A 22,959-nucleotide genomic window follows, 5' to 3' on the forward strand; every position below is an offset into this window, starting at 1 on the left:
TAGTATGAAATTATAATAGTAAAATAATCTTGAAGGTCGTTCTTTGGTTTATTGTGACGCTATAACTTTGTCAGAAACGCGTGTTTCCTTATATGAAAGTACCCTTTTGATCAGCCTCATAAACTATTCCATGTATAATCCAAATGATATTCTTCGACGTTTGATGATATCTAGTATAGTTTGTGGAATTCAAATGCGGGTTGTTTTAAAACAACGCTTCGCTTTCGATGGTCACACTTGAACGGATTTTCCGAAATCTTTGCTGAGACACCAAACACCCAGTACGAAACAGTTAGAGAACACCTGGCAACCCAGCCATTGACATCGTACTAGAACGGTCTGTCAAAAATTTTCCTTCGCAGGTGCGTCACAGTTTCGTTGTGGGTTGGTGAAAAATAGTTATTTTTAGTCAAAAAACGAATTCAAACTCGGCCAAAATGACTTCAAAACATAAGGACAGGGACCGTGATCGTGATCGCGATGGAGAATCCAGCAATTCGCATGCCAAATCACGCGATAGGGACCGTGATCGGAGAAGGTACGTATGCGATTGCTATACGTGATAATGAGCCATTCGCTAACAGTGTTGCCGTTTCGCTTGGTTGGTGTTACGCCACCGGGCGGATTTTTGGGGTTATGATTTTATTTACTATGGATATAATTATACTGTTTTGTGACCTCTCGATTTAGCTTCAAGAGTAGTTTAAACAAAAGTATTTCCGTTCACAGATCTCGCTCACGTAGTAAACATCGAGACAGAGAGCGGGACCGGGATCGGGACCGTGATCGGGACCGAGATCGTGACCGAAATCGAGATCATCATCGGAGGCGCATCAGTCGTAGTAGGTCACGGGACCGGCGCCGCCGAAGTCATTCGCGTAATCGCGAACAGAGACGTTCCCGAGATCGGGAGCGCGATCGTGACCGTGACCGTGATCGTTATGACCAGGGAAGTAGTCGCATTTCTGAGCGCGGCGGTCCCGGTCGTGGTGGCCGACAGGAAAGTCGCGACAAGGACAGTGGTTACGATTACAAAGGCCTAGAGTTTACGCAAAGTGTCATCGAGTCGATGATGTCTACGGCGGCGAATGCAAAGAATTTTGCCGAGCTACTGACCAGCTATAGCCAACAGCAGCAGATTCAGCAACAGCAACAACACATTCAAGCCCAGAAGGCACTGATCGATGCACACAATGAGAACAGCCAATCGTCGGAGTATGGCAGAGGTAAGAAGGAAATGTTGATTATCCGGGGAAAAAAGTCAGATGAAATTATTTTTGGTTTCAGATGGCGCATGTGGTAGTGGCAATAACAGTGGCAGTGAGGCGGACGCGCGCCGCAAGAAGAAAAAATCTCGCTGGGCTGGAGGTGATCACGATAAAACATTTATTCCCGGTATGCCCACTATTCTGCCACCCGGAATGAGTCAGGATCAGCAGGAGGCTTATTTAGGTAGGTGAAGAAGACAAACATGTCAGTATCCTATTTCGTTTCAGTTTAGGTTTCGACCACCTACGTATGGCAGGAAACGGCAGCTTTCGTACGCGTTTGGACGGCCAACACTGGATTCGTTTGCAACCACAACCACATACCACAAGACATCGACTGCATAAGAAAATGACACAAGCTTATTCTATTTCAATTGATAAAAGCGAAATTAAATTCACTTTTCTTAGGAAACAACGTCTAGCTCGGCTTCATTAGATCCGGACCCTTCGAGGTGGAACCAGGTGTGTCATTGCCTGTCGTAAGTAAAGAACAGATGAACAGTCATCGGACGATCGCACATTTTACAGCTCGAATTTTCCATTTTGTTTCAATATGAAACGTCCAAATCCGGCACTATTAATCTAACATCGGGGGGTTTACCCTCGATTTAATCTCTTTCTGTTCCTCTTTTTTTTCCATTGGTCGGAGTTCAGTTCAGTTACAAATCGAGGAAATCAGCCGAAAGCTGCGCACTGGAGATCTGATGATACCGCAAAATCCGGACGAAAGGTTTGCTATTTGTTTTTAATGCTATCATACTTAATAGTTCGAACACTGATTCATTGTGATTTTGTTACCGCGCTTTTCAGCCTTTAGAAAAAAAATTGGGTCGGTCGTTTGTTGCCGGAAGCTGAGTTTTTTTTGTGTTTTGTTTTGCTTGAAAGTGTCACTGTTGACAACTACGTTATCGCCAGTAGCTTTTGTAATTGGCGATGCCCAACTGAAGCAGTGCTCATTGAAATTCGGCCAAACCGAACGGCTTTCGAATACTGTGGTTCACATTTTTGTTGTTATACAAAATGATGTCAGGATTTTTTAAAGAGTTCATGAATATTCACATCAAGTTGATCTGGATGACGTCTAGCAATTCCAAACAATAGACCTGTCATTGATAAATTTTGGATTTTACATGCAAAGATTGCGGATGTTATTTTCCGAATCCATTCGAAACAGAAAACTGCATTTCGCTCGTACAATGGCAAAAGGACCTAACTGCAAATGGGAGCCTCTCTTTGTTTACATTCTATTTCGACTATTATAGAGACATTATAGAAATTTCTTTCAAAGTTTCCCATATGAATCGAAAGCTTGTGGTTTTGTGGTTTGCAAGTAATCCGTCGTTATTTGATTCTAACAGTTCCTTAGAAACGTTCAAAAATTGTTTTGTATTAGTTGGTAGAAGTTCTCTCACTTGTCTGTTCAACTCGTCCCACAGCTACTCGTTTGGGTTACAATCCGGCGACTGAGGAGGCCAGCCCATATATTTTAGTTCGAATGGCTTCTTTTTGGTAGCGATATGATTTGAACCGAAGCTACACCGAAAAGCGTGCCGTTGAAGAATCTATGTCCATCCCTAAGACAAACACTGATCTTTCACCTTGACTGTGGGCTCGGATTCACGTCCTCCAGTTATGTCTCTGTCATTACCCATCCGCTTCGGGCGTGGTTCTCCGGCTACACTACACTCAAATGATGATCGTTTCGAATCTGGAGTGACGTGATGGATCCATGTTTTATCCATTGTCACATATCGATGCAAAGACTTTTTTTTATTACTTGGAAACATGGCCGAACACTGCTCTGAATCATCAACACGTTGTTGTTTTTGATTTATTGTGAGTAAAAGCGGCTTTTTACTTTTTTGATGTTTTCTAGACTAATCACCTCGACTGGGTAAACTACGAACTATGTTTGAATTCAGCAAACCCAATAACAAATGGTTCTTTCCAATGGAGCAGAGTCCGGATAACACTTTGGAAAATTTTACTGAGCTTGTATTACTTTTTAATCGAGAAAAAGTGATAAAATTAATTTTTTTTTAAATGACAAAAGTAGCATCATTTAAAAGGCTCACTTTTTTCTGACTAATCCAAATGAATTTTCACACTTCAGCTGTTTTTCAAAGAAGGGCGAAACTAACATTGACAGCAAATGGAGAAAAACATCGATGAATGTTTCGACTTTGGTTTCAATTTCTATTTAGAAATTGTGGTTCATTTTCAGATCAATTTTTGCTAAGTCGATGAATTGTTTGTTTATCTTTAACCCATTATTTATGTCCTAGGCTCTCAAGTTTCAACGTTTTATTTGTTCATAAACATCGTATAGTTCACACAAATGGTCGAGGAAAAAAATAAGCAACATGTTTCTGAGAATTTTATTTGGGAAACCATAGGTAATAATTCCAACTTTTGACAAATCTTTGCCAGAGAGTCAAATTTGTTCTTTCTATAAGTAAATCCTAAACACATGTGTGAAACAGTAACAAATTATTGTTAACAAAAATCGTTAACCGGAAAAAACCCAAGAATTTGACGGAATCGATGATATCAATTCATTTGGTTAAAATTTGAGAACCACTGGGTTATAATGGGTTAAAAGATATGCATTTTTTCACTGTCCTTCTTCAGTTTGGTTTACAAATTAATCATGGATCGGCGTCTGGTGTAAAATTTAATTATGAATGGGGACTGGCAAAGTTTGAGGAAGTTCCACAAAAAGGAAATAGTTTCGCCCTTCATTTTTAGCAATTGAAGTATCACAGAGGGCGAAACTTTCCAAAACAGATGCAATGACAGTTTCGCTTTTTATAATTGTTTGTATTACTAAAATTGAGATTTTTTTAGAATCAAAGTTTCTGGGCAAAATTGCAGGATGCATTTAATTATAGGAAAGGGAAATTCGAATTGTTTGCTTTTGTCAAACTAGATTATACAATGATAGCGGCATTTGCATGTCAGTCACAGATCTTATTGAGTAATGTTTTATTATTATACCAAGCTTGTGCGGCTTGTGCTTCACTGAGATATCAGAATATTGTTGTAGCGAATTTCCGAAAAGAGCATGTGGGATGGCCTTTTAACGACAGTTCGACAAGTAGATAGCGCTGTAGTTCAAACGATAATGTTTTCGAATGAAGCTGTCAAAGTACATAAGAATGTTTATTCTTCAGTGAATTTTCATTTATTTGCGGTTTTATTTGGAATGATCGTAGAAGATTCTTTTAGAATAGGGGAAAAACATTGATTTTGTTTAATTATGTTTTCAAATTTCAATCTATTCATTTGTTTCGCTTGAGAATAGATGTTACTTTTTCGCATTCGGAATGGCCTACAGATTGATAATGATGATTTTTCTTATTATCTCTGTACTGAAATAATAGGTGTGGTCGTTTATTCTACACTCTAGTTTTTTCTAACTCTTAATTTCGATTACGAAAATTGATTACATAACCTAGTCGACTTCGTTTTGCATCAATATCTAAATATAGTTCACTAGTAAAGTCGATGAAGATTTACTTTTCACGCAAAAGTTTTACGATTGCAAAAATTTTACTTATTCCGAAAGATTGTTTAATGAGATCTTGCATTGTTCGTGACTATTTCCGCAATTGATACTCGATTCCTATACTGATCTATGTGATAAAGTAAAACATAGAAGGCTCTGAGTTTTGTGTTTGAAAGCCAATTACTGAACAATCAGTAAAATGTCGTGTTTAATTCGGCATTTCATTATGTCGATCTCGAGAATTGGTTTTAAGTGTGCGTGGATCACTGTTCTCTTTGTAATGCCTTAGAAACTTCCTTGCAAATGATGACAGTTAACGGCGAAGAATTTCGAGGATAACTTTGTAGACAGAAGTCGCTCAGTAGTTACAGCAATCCGACGTATCGACCTTTTTCGTAGATTAGGCGAACGACATCCTCCATCCGCTCCACCGGAAAACTGTTTTGCTCCCAAATTTTGACAATTGTTCAGTACAGCGCTCTTGCCAGTTTTTCACCAAACAGCTCACAAACGTATTAACGTCAACAGTAAACAAAGAGAGAAACTTTACCGTTAGGTCCTTTTGTCGTGACACGATCCATTTCATGTTTCTAAACCTGGTATCATCAGCTGAAAATAGTCTTTCAATCCGAATGACCATAAAGTATTCTCATCTCAGATTTCTTAAACCTTTCAAAGCAACAGAAGCTAACGTTTCAATATAGTGGGGCTCTCAAACAATTGAAAAACCTCGGAAGAGATGTCACATTACCAGAGGATCTCCAAACTCATATGGTTGGTTCCGGTACCGAAGATTCGAAAACTACTTTGAGAATTAGAATTCCAACAGAACTGGACATCGGTTTTGGAAGTTGAGCTGGTATGCAACTAGTGAAATACAGATAACAAAGGCTTAATTATATTCTAGAATTTGAACAAACAACAGTTCTAACTAATATACATATGTTTATTTGAAGCATTTTCTTTTGTAAGTGCCGTGGACGCGCAGTCTGACAGTTATGTGTTGTCATCGAGCCACGAAAAAAGCCCGATAATGGTAATCAGATCGAGAATCACTAATCATTAATTTACTTCTAGCACAGTGAGTTGCAAAAGCACTGTCGGTTTGACGGCAAAGAAGGTCGACTTTTAACCTTCGATCTGAGATCAACCGTCACGACTCTACGAACGTAGTAACTTTAGTTTTAATCATATTATCGTATTACGATTGGAAGTATGCGGGCAGAACACTAATTCGATACTTTTGTTAGACACTTTCATGCGATTTGCACCTGTGTCCTTCCTTACCCTGTCTACTGACTGCTGACCTGCCGCGCCCACCAGCACACACGTTTGTGAAAGTACCTGAAAGGCACACTGATGGGTTTGCTAGAGCACAATACTTCCGAAAGAAAGCGAGAGATAGAGAGAAAGAGGGATCAAATGGCAAGCGACATGCGACACTCAACGGCGCGCGCAAGATACCGCTCGTTTTCCCACCAGATCCGAAGCAAACAGTGATGATTAATGGTTCTTTTTCTCTCTTCCCAGCTGCGGGTTCACCTGAGAAAATTTATAAAAAAAAAAACAAAAACAAAATAATGCAATTTTGATTTACAGCCTAGTTAACGAACTTATTTCTAATTGATCGAAACGTTAGTGGAATCATTTTTCCAAACACTGTAGGTCTACAGGCGAATCTAAACTTAACCGATACTCTAATGACCCCTTTTTTACCAGCAAATAATGAGAATAATTAATCAGACCGCTAATAATTAGTTGATACACAATAGTTGCAAATTCCCCCTCTTCTGTCAGAGCAATCATTATAATGTCGGACGTTTCTTTTGCTTTTTTCTTCCCTTCTCAATCTGACAGATCACCTTCACCTGAACCGATCTACAGCAGTGATGGCAAGAGGTTAAACACACGTGAATTTCGCACCCGAAAAAAACTGGAAGAACAACGCCACCAGCTGATTCAGCGGATGCAATGCATGAATCCGGATTTTAAACCTCCGTCGGATTATAAGTGAGTTGATTCTACCATTGCGAAAAAAAGTATGTCACTTAAAGTGTACTCTCCTTCTCAGACCTCCGGTAATTCGTGTCAGCGACAAGGTCCTCATCCCCCAGGAGGAACATCCCGATATCAACTTCGTAGGATTGCTGATCGGACCGCGTGGAAACACCCTGAAGGCAATGGAAAAGGATACCGGAGCGAAAATCATAATCCGTGGCAAAGGTTCCGTGAAAGAGGGCAAAGTTGGCCGTAAGGATGGCCAACCGCTGCCCGGAGAGGATGAACCGTTGCATGCATTTATTACGGCCAGCAATCCGGAATCGGTGAAGAAAGCTGTCGATCGGATCAAGGACGTCATTCGACAAGGTATCGAAGTTCCAGAGGGGCACAACGATTTGCGCCGTATGCAGCTGCGAGAACTGGCACAGCTCAACGGAACACTGCGCGAAACTGACGGTCCACGCTGCACGAACTGTGGTTCCAACGAACACAAAACTTGGCTCTGTCCGGATAAACCGAACGTCACGAACAACATCGTGTGTTCGTCATGCGGTGGAGCAGGTCATATTGCAAAAGATTGTCGCAGCAAACGGCCCGGTCTGGGTGGTCCACCAACCGGTGAAACCCAAACCAAGATCGACGAAGAGTACTTGAGTTTGATGGCCGAACTTGGTGAAGGTCCCCCTCCGGAGATAACTCAACAAAGCGTTACTACGACCAGATCCTATGGGTTGTTCGAGCCACGTCAAGCTCCACGTGCTTTGATGCAAACACCGCACATTCCCCCACAGGCCCCTACAGCTCCGACCACTTCTGCCCCCATGCCACATCAATGGGGTCACCAGGCTATGCCACCGATTCCGGCTCCACCACCGCCACCGCCAGGAATTACACCCCTAATGCCTTGGGGAGGGCAACCACCTCCTCCAGGGGGCAGCCCCGAAGTGCACCCTCCAGGTACGGCACCCCTTCCACGGTTCCCACAAAGTTATCCACCACCACCGGGAGTCTCACCGCAACCGCTTGCTCCCGGAACTGGCCCTGCTCCCTCATGGGGCGGAACCAATGGATCAGCTCCACCACCACTGATGCCACCGGGTACGTGGTCACCCTCCACCTCCAGCAGCTTCATTCAACCGCCACCCATGCCGCCGGGTATGCCACCAGCTCATTTGCTAAGTGCGCCTCCACCACCACCACCACCCTCATCATAAGCAAGGGGCAAAAATTTGACATCATATTCACTGACAATTTCTGATACCGGTAGCAAATATGCTTTAATCGAAACTGATGATTATCTTCGGATTGTAAGTGTAGCTACTTTTGTTTTCTGCATAAAAGTAAATTGAATAGTACCGGATTTTAACAGTGCGCTGAGTAATCATTACGAAAAATGTTTTTGTACTCCGAAAAGTCCCTTTTTTCCTTTCGTTGAAACCAGTTCATTTCACGATATTTATACTGAAAGAAAATTTTGGACAAATCTATTAGTGTCAAATGGACTTCTCGTTTGAGTCGTCTCTATAATCGGATGTGATAGACTGCTCGAGAAGCAAGATCCCATGTCAACAATCCATTTTCCCAACAGCGTTCATTTCGTGGCACTAGTTTAAGCTTAACCACGCTTGAGCGACGGATTTATGTAACTGTCGGCCTCGGGAGTCAACAGTATCATATTTTGTAACGATTGTTGCGTTTTGCATCCTACGAAAATAGGGGTAAAAAGTGAAACGATGCAGGTTACAGTCCACGGAAAGTCTCGTCTTTCCAATCTTGAACAACAAAAAAAAAGCCGTTGATTTCATCAGATTACCCGAAAGCAAAACGACTGCGACAAAGACGATGCTCATCACGAGCAACCCGGTCTGGTGGCTCTCTTCAGCCGGTGCAGTTTTTCAATTTTGCCTATTCACCTCGAAATCCGTTCGACGAGAAGAAACCAACCGAAAGCATCGGTAAGAAAAACAAAACAATGACCTAGTGGAAAAACGACAAACGTTCCGTCCATATCTCGATCGGCACAATCCACCGTACAGTGAGTGAGTGATACGATTCAAGACAAGTCAATTTCAAGCTACACGAGAGAGCCAGATGAAACAGAGGAATCGCAAAGTGGAAGTCGCGCACTGTACATGTAAATCGTTGCTGGATCGTGTAGTTATTCCACGCCACTTCCCAACGATTGGAGCAACTGAGGCAAAGCACGGCACCATCTTCAGTGGCGGCGTCAGGTGTACTACGGTCTGGCCGATTCGATACGACTAACTTTGAAACCAAAAGCCCTCGTAAATATGCTGTGCGGCCAGGCAAGCGTCAGGCAGCAGATGGGACACCGGCCCCTGCAAAATAGATTAATGGCACTGTTTTACTCGGTTTCGAGCACAACAACAGATCGATTATGTTTTGCAAAGTGTTTGACAAATAGCTTCGGTTCGTCTGTCTAAGCGGTTTTTGTGTGTTCTCTGTGTCATTTCTGGTATGTTGATTTAATAGATGTCACGAAGACCAATCGGCCAATTGTTGCCGGTTGTTAGTTAAGCACACATGCATAAATGATTGCTTTTAGCTATGAAACGATTAACTCTTCGATGAGATTTCACTTCGCACTCGCTTTCCATACGAAGTTAGTTGAAAACTTTCACTTTTTATGCGTTGATCGAATGTAATGTCAACTGAGCTCTTTGATCTCCGAAAAAGACGACTCGTTTTGCAATTAATCCACAAAATTACCGCCTTGTCCGTAAGTCAGTTTCATACCGCCAGAGGCGTAAAGAGAATGTGTAAATTTATTATATCAAGTTTTAGTTTTACATTGTTGCTTAACTGCAACGATAAATGCAGTAAAGATTTCAGGTACCATGAGATTGATCGCAGTTTATGATCCGAATTCATACACCCACGATTTTTTGTATATGAACAGGTCAACTGTCCTACTTCGAGCAGTATGCTTGCCGTAAAAGTGAAGTCGTTATGTAAAGATGTCATCATACCACAGCCAGTTGAAGAGTAAATGTATCAAATAATGTGCAACGGAACGGCAGAGTTCGAATGGTGTGGCATGCATTTCCGAACGAGTTGTCGATTTTCAGAATACTCGATCTTAGGCCGCCATTATCCAGTCTGTCCAAAGTCCCGCCGCACATGCATCAAATACAAATAACATGTTTGTATTTGCACGAATTGCACACAGCCAGCGAGCGCGAGATCTGCTTCGCCGTCCACCTCTTCCTGGTACGCTACTGAGCATCTCGAAGGCCATCTTCTCTTTCAGCATTCTTGCTACATCTCCAGCCGACTGTCAGATCAGAAGCAATAAAAAATTTAATGAACATTATGAGCCTGTTAATTCTGCAGACTACACCGTGAATAAGTGATTTTAAGAACTTTGTGGTGGTCGAAACTCCACTACCACTATCAAAAATACATAAAATCGGGGTAAAATGAATGACAATAAGAGTAAAAATTCATAGAACTGTTCTGGGGTGACCGAGAAGAGAAAGTGCATGAGCATGTCATAGTTGGGCAAGATTCTGCAGATTAGAAAGATATCCTGCCGCTGGATCCCGCACATACTTATTTAGGACTAAAAAGACGAATGCAAGTGCACTTCGAATACATGTTTGGCTGGATCCGTTATTATAAGCCAGAGAACAGAATGATTACTCGACAATGGACTGAAGTCGGTACGAGTGCTTCCAAACGACACTAGGGTCCAAGGAGGCTCAATGGGTCGGAAAGATTATGATGTCGATTTTCTGGGATTGTAACGGTATACTTTTAGAGAGCTACTTCAAAACAGAAATGCAAGTACTAGCATGCATTCATGAAGCGATTGATGAAAGAAATCACTGTAAAATGGCCTTACCTGAAGCATATGAGCATCGCTACCATGGGCAAAATCATCCGTTCATTTACCATATTCATCTGATTCTGTCCCCAAACCTCAAGTGATCTCTGAAAAGTCGATGTGAATTTCGGTTTTGGAATTCTAGACCACTACTTCCGGAACCAGGAACCGAAACCAGTATAGCCAAAGTAAATTTGTATGGTCATCAAGTAAGAAACTTCAAATAAATACACTTTAGGAAATGTTTTCCGATCTCCACGAATCGGAGTAAGGGAGCTATCTCGGACCACCTTACAAAATCTATCACATCATCCCGAATCTTCTGGATTGTTGTGCTCTATAAATGGAGATTTAGAAGGTATTAAGCTAAAACAAGTTTGTATAAAAACCAACTAACAAGACCTTGAAATTGAAACAGTTTTTAACCAAGTGGAGAAGATTTGTATGTTTTTGTTGCATCGTTACTTCTAATGACGATTTGAAATCTTCAACACACATCACCCTGTATTTCCGGACCTAGAAGTTGGATCTCGATGAAATTAAATGTCAATTCGTGAAATAAACCAAGCATTATTTGAAAAATCCATTCCGACGTTTTTGACCGGCCCCTCACGAAACGAAATCCTGGGTACTGACCTGACAAAGACGTCAAAATTGCAGAAAAATATGCCTATACTGCTGAAAAATAGAGATATTTACTATGACATTTGTGTTGGTGCATTTGACACAAAATAAGATATTCATGATTGGAAATTCATCACTCCCTGCGGCGCTCTGTAATTAAGTAAGAGGTCAAACACCAGTTGAATTTGTCGAACTCAACCGTTCCCGATTAAAGAATCTCTATTTATGATTCATGCGTGTATTAGAAGATTTATTTCATATCAAACAAATTGAAATAAATATAGTTTTTGAATTATTGCTTACTTACCTTACCTATCAGTCTAAACCTATGGTGTTTTTTTTGCTGGATCTAACAAACCTCTCCATGTATCTCGATCCATGACCGCTCTTCGCCAGCCACTCAAGGCCCGGATACGGCTTTTCCTTGTGCCTGTCAGATCACTTTCAAGAATTATTGTTTCTGTTAATATAATATCTGTTATTAGTTTGCTATGCAGAATAAATACCATCCTTAATTTTAGAGTCACTGGAAGTTTGATATGGTAAGGAGTGTATCGAAAATAAGTTATCCACCTACATTTGTGTTGTACGCATGTATTTGTGATGGTTTTTTATGCTCAGATCACAGCATGCTGTGCGTTTGGCTGTCAGCTTTCGTTTGTTTACTTATATGTGCGGATGAAATTCTGCGTTTTCAAAATGTCGCGTATTGAAAAGGAAGTGAAAGTTAAGGTTCGGGACACATGGCCAAATGAGAAGGATATTACTATGCGAAAATTGACGAAGCGGTTTGAAATTCATCATGCCAGTGTCAAAATCATCATTAATAAGTTTGGGGTACACTATTCTTTGGATGAGCTACCAGGAAGAGGCATTCATGAAGAACAAATCAATGTCAATGCGTCAAATTTGGCCAAAAAAGCAAGAACGAGTGTCAGAATGATCCAGCGTATCAGGAGGCGAAATCACCTGAAGACCTACAAGAAGCAGAAAATCTCGAAACAAAATGTAGAACAGAAGAAGCGAGTAGCAACAAGGGCCCGGACATTGTATTCGCGTCTTTTGCAGTGTCCGGATGAGACACTTCGACGATGAGACTTATGTAAAGCAGGTCTCAAAAACCCTTCCAGGTCCACAATACTTTACTGTCGTCGTTGGGGAGGATGTGAGCGATGCGGACAGGTCGATTCAAGTGGAGAAATTCGGTCGAAAGGTACTGGTATGGCAAGCAATATGTTCCTGTGGTTTGAAGTCAATCGTTTTTTACACTACCGAAACTATAAATGCAGAAATCTATCGATCCGAGTATCTCCAGAAGAGATTGCTGCCTTTATACAAGAAGTATAGTACACCTCCACTGTTTTGGCCGGTTTAGCGTCGGCTCACTATGCCAAAACCACTCTCAGTTGGCTTGCGGAAAAGAGTATAAATTTCGTTGAGAAAAATATCAATCCACCAAATTGCCCTTAGCTTCGACCCATCGAACGTTACTTGGCAATCGTGAAGAGGGTCTTCAAGAGGACTGGTAAGGCAGCTGGGAACATGCAGGAGTTCAAAAAAAAATTTGGACTCAAGCGTCCAAAAAATGTGATGCAACACTTGCCCAGAACTTGATGAAAAGCGTTCGATCAAAAGTTTTTGAAAATTCGTGAAGGAATAATTTAAATTTCATCCGGTTTTCATTACGCTGAAGTTTACCCTGGTACATAAAGGATCAATTTATAGTTTAAATAAAATATCGTTTTATGTCATAATTTGAAAAAAAAATTTTGGATAGCTTATTTTCGATACACTTCTTAGATCTATAATATAACTGAGACCGAAACAAACCTATCCCCAGTAACCCGTTGTAATTTAGTGTAATCGACGCTGTCGTTTTTTTTTTCGTTATTTAAAAGACCAGTAAACCACTGCAGGAGAGGCCAGTTTTTGTTGTTATAATTTCCATATTATAATTTTGATGCTGCTTTCTCAAATAACTTGAATCGTATCTGACTGGTCGTAGTATGACCGTGAAAATTGGCGACTGCGTTACTCCATCATTCATCGTGAGCTCCGGCTTTCCTCAGGGAAGTCATCTATGACCGGATTTGATTTCGAATGAAATTGATGAAATCTTTATTGGAATCGATAGAACCATCAGTATAATTTGTTATTGAAAGATGATTTCATGCAAATGTTGGCCGCGATACCACTCGAGATGACCCATGCGCAAGGTCCAATTCTGGCACAATCTTTCCAACATATCGGCCGGTATTTAACGAATAATACCACCGGCTCATAATCCACATCAAAAAGTGACTTTTTGGAATGCATTGGTAGCTCTTTCAATGCTTCTGACTGTTATTCCCTCCAGATGAGGCAATTTCGCTTGTGGACGTATCCATTCAATCAGAAATGAACTTTGTCGATGAACACAATTTTTCGATGAAAAAGTTGATATTCCTCCAACTTTGCCAGCGCCCGTTCATGATTAAATTATAGACCAAACGACGATTCATGATCAAATTATAGACCAAACTGATCAAGTTTGATAATGACACAAGACACGATTCACGTGTGATCTGTCAAAAACAGTGTTACCAAAAAGATACCAGCCAAAAAATCACTCTTTATATTGAAATGATTTGAATTTCTAATTGCATTTCTCGAAGCTATCGTTGGCACATTTCAAGCTGATTTATATCATCAAAAATCTAAAAGACTGAGATGTCTTGCAGTCAAAGTTCAATGGTAACCGGTGCAACGTTAACAAAATGATACTGAATTACTCAAAGTACTACGTCATCTCCTTCTCTCGTAAACGAATACGTATGATTACACTACTTCGCAAGCGGTATTACCGAATACAAATAATAATACCCCTAAGTCCCATACAAACGAACCGCCAATGTTTGGTTCACAGCCTGAACAAGTAAGCCTAGCAAATTACTCCATTTCATTGCGATAGGTTGAAAATGTGGAAGGAGATCGTTTCTGGCAACGCTTTATGCTAGTTGCTACGGTGCAAAACAAACTTGTTTGTTTATGTTTATTGTTGCTGTATTAAACTGCAACAATCAATCTAAATATCACCGGCAGGGTTGCGAACGGTACTGGAGAATGACACGAAACAGCAGACATTCAAACCGCGCAAATGACAGCAGTCGCCGATTGTACTTCGCCACGACTGCAGGAGATGAAAAATGTCATAGGTCTCATGACATTTTTCTCGTGAGTGTCGCCGTTTGCTCTCATCGATAGCTGTTCTAATCTTTTCAATCTGAGAATGGCTAGCCACAATAAACAGTAGCTCCTTCCAATTTCAACAACTTTCGAGAGACAGTCGCCAACAAGGCTTAACTTTGAAATTCGTTTTATGTCGATTCTCATGAGGTGTAGGGGGACATGCACAAGAAAGTCTTGCTTCCCAATGCAGACGTTTTTTTTGTGTATCCTTACGTGTTTTGTTTCTCTGCACTTCCGTTGGAAGGAAGCGGTTCAGTGAGAAAAGCAAAGTAAATGCTCTGACTTCCAGAATTTGGATGCACTTTTTCGATCAAACAATTAAACCTCGTTTAGCATGAACCAGAATTGTAGAAGTAATAGGAGCGCAAAACTTATTATCTCTGCTGTAAGATTTCTTGCCTTTGCGTCATATTAGAAAGGCAAAAGCTGCGCTCCTGATACTTCGTGTATAAAATTTATGTAAATAATAGTAATATTTTTGAAAAATCTGCATGAACAAGCTTTGTGATTGATTTTTTTCAAAACTGAAATTGAACCGGTAATAAAAGCACCGCCGTTCGCATTAAATTTAGCGCCACAGATCAATCACAGCGGATATAACAGTCTCGTTATGAAAATGTCATGACATTTTGAGCTCGTGACATTCTCGAAACTCGTGACCAAAAATAAACAAAGCAGCTACTTATCCAGTATGTACCTACACTACTACAAAGCGAACGCTGTGGCTTTGACTGCTGCGAGAGAGTGCGACGAAATTAACTGCTCTCAATGTTGCTGTGTATGTCGTGGCTCTCATGATTGCGCCAAGCTCTCGTGTCATTGCGAGTTGGATACTGTTGAACGTAGCAGCTGCGCGTATCATTGCCAGTGACTGTCTTATGCTTGGCAACAGTATAAAAAAATGTCAAATTTTCGCACCCCTGATCACCGGCACTAGCCCAAAAGATGAAAAATGAACACAAACATCCACGAATCTACAAATATCAATACAGCTAGTAGTATATTCATGGTGGCTTAACCATTCTAGATTATTGTTTAACTTACATTTCGCTTGTGATCTTGATTATCAGATAAAAACTGTTTGTTTATTTATTTTTCACTATAATAAACAGTAATGCCCCGTTTACACTTCTGCTGGCTGCCAGCATGCTGGTGTCAGTGTACTGCCCTCTTAGGGAAAAATGTTCAACAGTGGTCCTTCGTTGGTCTAATACTTTGGATCATTGGACCACAGTTGAACGTTTTTTTAAGAGGGCAGTACACTGACACCAGCATGCTGGCAGCCAGCAGAAGTGTAAACGGGGCATAACTATGGTGAACTTATTCTAACCCTTCAATGTTGCTAGTTTTATAGAAAACTCGTTAAAGTACATTGTCACTCTGACAGTGTACAGCACGATGCAAAATGTGTCCTTGAAAATTTGTCGAAGTATTCTGTATTATAATTTGTATTTGGTATTACTCTGAGTATTGTATACAGTTAGATAAAGTCTGAGTCTAGGGTTGAGTATGTAAGCTTGGGATATCATCTTCGAGGATGTGACGAATCGTGCCCTTCTTCGCGAACTTATCGGCAATCATTAACTTGAATTTAACGGCCACATCCCCACGTCCAGTCACGAGTCCTGAACTTTTGACCGAGAAGATGCTTAAAATCGAGTTTGACGTATGTTTTACCATCGATCGTTTGCTTTTCTCATACCTGGAACGACGGTTTTGATGTAGTAAGGGACAGATCCTGAATATGGTGGCAGTTTTAGAAACATTTAGTTTCGAATGGAGAAGAAATATTCTGCTGTCACTACGTTGTACATTCGAGGGAAATGACATCAATACTGTGGACCAGCGCAATGACTTAAATGAACGATTCTTTTTGGAGCCTCCATCATATTACACAAAGAATTACTATGATATTTATGATTTCTGGTATTGGCAAATCGGCAGTTACCAGATTAGATGTGGGAAAAAAATATGGCAAGATTTATTTTGTGCACCGTTCGCAGTGAGAATTTCGCTTTATACAAGGACAATTGCATCTGCATTCTGCTACTGATCGTTTGCATTGGAGTAAAATACACAGAAAAGTAAACAACGACGGAGAAAGCTCTACAAATCAGTCCTTTTAAGGGCTGTAAATGTTTACAAAAGAGCTTCAAGAATCATTCAAAACAGATGAAATATGCTCATCATAAGTAAAATCAAATCAGTTTAGTGAACCGTTCACAACTGAGATTCGGACCACTCCTTATTTTCCAAGTGTTCGTGTATAATATTAATTCTTCTTTCGAGTTCCATTTGACGTTATTCCTAAACGCGTTCGACTACTTTGATCAAACTTGAATCAGTTGTTCTCTATAGAAGTTTAAACAAACCACTGTCAAATATTTTCGATTCTTGAGGAGGCGCGTGAGGGGTGTGTGAGTTCACTTTTAATCAGCCTTTATTTGATCAATCGATAAGGATTTGTTACCGACCGTGAATTTGATACATATTCCAATACAAACAACACAGTCCTACAAATAATCAATTTGTTTAATACACGCAGTGGCTTGTCAATCAGACAGTTTTTCATATACCTAATTGAGAAAATAATTGTCACTTTTTTGGATATCTCCCGACGAGTAATCCAGGCACTTTGAATACAGTCATCATACTAGAGCAGTACTAAAACCGTAGTAGAACAAAAACTCCGATGTCTGCTTTAGTATTTAGTGTCGATCACAAGGAGCCGTGCGGTGCTACCATATTGGGCCACCGGTAAAACTGAAACCAGCTGAGGTGAACAAAAAAAATGAAGGTTGGGTGAAACAAATAGTTCAGCTTGATTGACCATGACAACGAGATCTCGCACCTTCGTTGGCACAGAAAGGAATGCGCCGATCGTGTCAAACTATTTCGTCGGACTCGGCGAATATCCTCAAATAGCACATAACTCCTGTCAGATAGCTGACGTCGGACAGAATGACAACAACAGCGACGGAAAGCCAACTGACGCAATATTCAATGTTGAATCCCATGGAGAGTATCACCTCCCAACCACCTCCATGATACCAAGAAAGGTTAGTTTATGGTCCGTCGGTCGTCATGATACTGCTTGCGGCAAAACGCTAAACATGTTCGTTAAAGTGTCCAAAAACAGCCACAATCAAAGCAACATCAACGTACTACATCGGAAATCCAATCAGTCAGTTCAGCGGTCAGTACGCGCCAGCCGCAGCGGATGACGGTATTCTTTGGAAGCTAATTAATTAAATGAGTAACAAAACTGTCATGCTAGGCCAGCTAGAGCGAGTCACACCGCATAATATTGTTGACGTTATTCAACGTGGAAAGCTCGATGCAGTAATAGCTTCGCTTTTTCAGACGGTTGCAACGATGAGAACCTGGATACGGCACGGCCTGCTATACCAACAGTAAATTAATTTAATATTTCTGTCTTCTAATCATACTTTCAGTTTATTTTTTTTATTCAAGCTCCGTTTGGCTACGGTAGATTACGGAGGTGTTGAATGTTTATCGCACTTTAGTTAAATTAATAAATTTCATGCGCTTCTCGAACAAAAAGTAAAAGTGACTATTGCTTTTTTTTGTGTTTCTCATATAGAAAGGCTATTCAATTACTGTGAAAATTGACTTTTTAAGCGAGGTCTTGACGTGGTCTCATAGAACGATATTGAGTTTTATTCGATTTCAGAATTAAAGGGTGATATGTGCATAAAATTGTTGTTTCGCCTAAACCAACTTTTACAAACTCAGATTTGAATGGAAGGTCTCACATACTCGTATAATAATACTGACTTTTATTTGAATACTACTTCTGGCTCCAAAATTACATAATAACATGAATTATCATTAGGACATGATTGTAAATAAATAAATAAATAATTTGATAAACATAGATTTAAGTATGATTGAGTTGATCATTTAAGATATTTTTCCTTTCCTTCATTGAGTAAATGCAACTCAGATTCAGTGGTGGGAAGAATCATGATCAGAAAAAATTCATTTCATTGTCACTCGTGAACAAATCAGATCAAGAAATTTTCCAAAAAAAAAACCCCAAAGGCTGAATTAATATCTTCCGAGATTTCATTCGAGAAACAAACACCCACAAAACGCTGTACCTCGAATTCATAAGTGATTTTTTGTGTCAGCGAAACATGATGACGAATTTTCACCCACAGAAATATCGCCAAAGAAATAATCGAAAAGGAGAAGAGCCACCGATGATCTTTCGATGCTGAACTTCCACTACGCTTCAGTTCGACACTGAAATGATTCGTGCAAAATTTAATAATTATACTTTTATCAATTCAAAAACCTCTACTGAATGAATTCGCAACTGAGAAATTATTACTGCGATATTTTCGATGCACGTTGGGTGGTCAATATAAGCAACAATATTTTTTTCACATTCTAAATACTGATTGTAACGACGAAAGGCGGTTAGTTAATTGATTACACAGCACTATTTATATTAATCCCAATAAAACGCAATTCAGCATGAATTTTATTTATAGTAGTAACAGGAGCGCAGCATTCGGCATGTCTCGTACATCGCTGGCGTATTTGATTTGGCGTAGCGATAACCTGCGTTCCTGTTACTTCTGCGTAATATATACAAGCTAAATTAGGTAATAACAAAGACATCATGAATATTAACAAGATATCCAGCTCTCACGTTTCCCGAACAAATCATCGGCAGCATCCTTTTTTGCGAGCATGGCGCCCTCGGGCGAGTCCGCATTGAATCTCGTACATAGAAGTAGGGGAGAGAAATGTCAAATTTGTGCGAGCCGAAATAGCAGCACTTTGCACCCATACAATTGACATGATATGTGGAATGTGATGTCATGCGATGGCGTTGCTGAACTGAAGATTGATTTCGCTCCAAGCTGACAGGGTCTGGTAATAATAAGCTACAAAATTCACACAATTTATTAACAAATGCAAACGATTATCGATATTAGGAAATGAGAGAGAAACATGTAAATTTTATTCGAATTCACGTCCTCCAGTTATGAATCTGATATAACTGACACCCACCAATGAAATTGTACTCACTTTAGAGTATCATGAGCGAGTAAGGCTTGTTCGCGACAACTGGACAGGTTAAATTTGACACAAAGCAATTTGATATTAGTTCAATCCTAGATGCATTTTTTATTCATTTAATTGTGCATTGTTAGTCATCTTCAAACTTATTACTGTTACCTAATTAGGCTGCATCAATAAACTACACTGACGTCGCTTTTTACGCGGAGAATACGTACTGCGTAAAAAAAATCGCGAAAGAAAATCAGCATAACCTTAGAAATCCGCGTAACTTCGGGAATTCGCGTAAAACAACGTTTAACTTCGAAAATCCGCTCAAAAAACCGCAAAACTAAATTTTTTTTATGCCGAATGTCTTAGAAATGCATAAAACATTCAGTTCTCGAAATCGAAATTTTTTAATGCCAAATGTCAGAGATTTAAGAAACGTTGAGATCTGGTGTAATCTAAAAACTTATTTTTGGAGAAAAGTGTCAAAGTTGACTTACAAAAAAATTTGGGATAGAACCAGATCTTGACGTTTCATGCATTTATAACATTTAGGGGCTTTGTTGTTTTGTGTAAAAAGCACATATTTTGTTTCTATATCTAAGATATATATATATATATATATATATATATATATATATATATATATATATATATATATATATATATATATATATATATATATATATATATATATATATATATATATATATATATATATATATATATATATATATATATATATATATATACATGTATATATATATATATATATATATATATATATATATATATATATATATATATATATATATATATATATATATATATATATATATATATATATATGAGACAAAACAAGAAAACCGCGTCACTTCGGAAATCCGCGTAAAACCCGCATAAAAAGAGACCTCAGTGTATGAAAGTTGGAGTTTACTCCAACCTTTATGGCCTGTGCAAAGTTCTCTGCAACCAGCAAGTTGGTTTTATCCAAGATTTTAGAAATTTGTCTATAGTTGAAGCTTGTTGTTTATATTGAGAGAGTTCTCTCTTCACGAGAGTCCAATACCGTTCGATAGCTCACAACTCCGGACAGTTAGATGGATTCGCCTCTTTCGATACAATGTGGACTCTATTCGTTTTTTATAAATCTAAAGCATCTGTGTCACAGTGACAAGATACCAAATCAGGCTAGAATAGCGAGGGGACATCATAGCTGCGTTGGAATGGTAACAATAGTATCTTGAAGCATTCTCCAAGGTATATTTCCGTGTTTATTTTGCCGGTAGTGATGAAGCTTTGGCATGCTCGACCACAGCTGCATATCGTCTGCCAAACCAAATATTTTTTTAGGAAATTTGGCCTTTTTCTTCGTCCCTAAATTCTTAAATCGTTCCATGGTAGTATAAAAAAAACATTCCGAGAAGCTGTTTGAAGTATTTCAACACATAAGTGTCATAGTCCGTTATCACGCATGAAAACTTCGTCAAATGTTCGAGCTACAACTTCTATCGGGTTCTATTCATCACATTATGGTTATCATTATGATTCGGTACAGTTTTCACCTTGAATGACTTCATATCTTGCCGATGATTGGAAATAGCACGAAAGTTAGATACATTTTTATTGTACTAGTCACAGTACGAGGACCACTACTTATATTTCGGGAATAGCGAATAAGAACAAACATTTTCAAAGTATTTTCCATGATAATCGATACACTTTTGCATGCCGATGTGTGAGAGATCGCATTGTCATGATGGAGCATGATTCGTCTTCTCTTGTTCGTTTTGAGAATTTCTCCAAAGACTGCAGGCAAACAAATGGTTGTGTACCATTCAGAATTGACCGTCTCACGTTGCTCCAGCGGCATAGTTGTGAAAAATAATCCAACGAAATCCTTCTCTTGAAATTTTCAATTTTTAGCCAAATCGATTTTTTTAACTCACTGTAAACAACACGAATAGCGCTTGTACATCAAAACGTTCTGAGTACGTTTATGTTAAAGAATGTAGAACTTTATTTTGGTGTTCCCAGATTTTAGTTATTGACATTAGTGTGGTGTTTCCAAATCGGCCTACGTACGTACCGAAAGATCTGGTCTCTTGTGCAATATTTGTTTCACCGTTGCGTCCTACTGGTGGTTCCTGAGATCCGTTTTCATTCTGCTTCCAGCCTTTCAGGTTGTTGTTAAACGTGTATCAAAAGATTTTGGAACGATATGGATTGTGCTTGCAGAAAAACCAAACTTTTTTGCAAATTTTGGTACTGACAGATCCGGATTTTCATTGCGGCCGCAAACAGTTGCTTTTAGCATTTGCTCTTTTTTCGACGTCATCTTCGATCTAAGGCAGCCCCAACAGAAAAAATAGAACGGCAGCGTAGGTCAGTTTTTAATTTTGACAAGAGAACTGTTCGAATAATTAAAACTAGAACGACTTGCTGGGGCGTTTGTTGCAATTTTAGTTCCATTATAGATCTCCCATATAGAACTTCCAGCTGCTGAATTTGCTCTAAAAGCTTGTAGTAACACCAAAAACTTATTTTACATAATGAACAGACATACGTTCATTAGTTTGCAAAACATTTCACACTTTGATGAAGTTTTTTCAGAGATATACGTATGGAGTGCAGATTTAGGAGCAATTCATTAGAGCAAATTCAGCAGCTGCACGATTCATATAATATAACTGAAACAGAAACAAACGTATCCCCATAAGCCGTTTTAGTTTTATTTATTCGAACTGTCAAATTTAAAACTGGTATACGCTGCCGTTATATTCTTTCTATATTTGAAACACAGATAAAACGCTGCTGGAGCTGCCAGTTTATTTTGTTATAATTTCTAGATTTAAATTTTAAAACTGACATAAATGTTGCATCTAGAACTTGAACACTCCTGAGCATGCCCTTAGTGATGTTATTTTTACGTTCAAGCGTACAAAAACTACCTTCCGAATAACTCCTAGAGCGGACCCATCAACTTTGGCTGTCACAAACCAGTGTCATTTAGGTCATAGTTAACCTTCACGACTAGGACACACAGTCATAAATTTGCACATCGCAGCATCGAGCTACTGGAAAGACCTACTCCACTGCACTCCAACCTGGTCCAAATCTGAAGGCTCTTGGCAACCATCAAAACGAGAGGAACGGTCTCGAATGGTCCGTCATTATGTGTACTGTTGAACGTGAGAAAAAATGCACCGTTTCGAATTGTTCAGTTTGAGACAAACGGCAAACGATGATGGGCGCCATTAAATGGATGATGGTGTATCTGTCTAAGTTACTTATGTTTAGTTACCTAACTAAAGCGAACGAATCAGGAATGTACTTACGCGTTTTATGTCTGTCTTGCCAAGGGGAGATTATCGCATCAACTACGCCGTAGTTAGTTTCCTTGAACTGGTCAGGGTCTGGCCGGGTATGGTCGTTTTTGT

The 22,959-nt window shown here is 39.5% G+C and overlaps 1 protein-coding gene across 1 annotated transcript; it reads left to right on the forward strand.

Moving 5' to 3' along the window:
- Window positions 1-342: 342 nt before the first annotated feature.
- On the forward strand, window positions 343-8,158 carry LOC131425930 (splicing factor 1). Its single transcript, XM_058588236.1, has 6 exons — window positions 343-538; window positions 730-1,226; window positions 1,288-1,452; window positions 1,923-1,998; window positions 6,634-6,786; window positions 6,848-8,158. The coding sequence occupies exons 1-6, from the start codon at window positions 438-440 to the stop codon at window positions 7,989-7,991; spliced, it is 2,136 nt and encodes a 711-aa protein (XP_058444219.1). The 5' UTR covers window positions 343-437; the 3' UTR covers window positions 7,992-8,158.
- The last annotated feature ends 14,801 nt before the right edge of the window (window positions 8,159-22,959 follow it).

The sequence above is a fragment of the Malaya genurostris genome, chromosome 1, assembly GCF_030247185.1.
Source record: "Malaya genurostris strain Urasoe2022 chromosome 1, Malgen_1.1, whole genome shotgun sequence".
Lineage (NCBI taxonomy): Eukaryota > Metazoa > Arthropoda > Insecta > Diptera > Culicidae > Malaya > Malaya genurostris.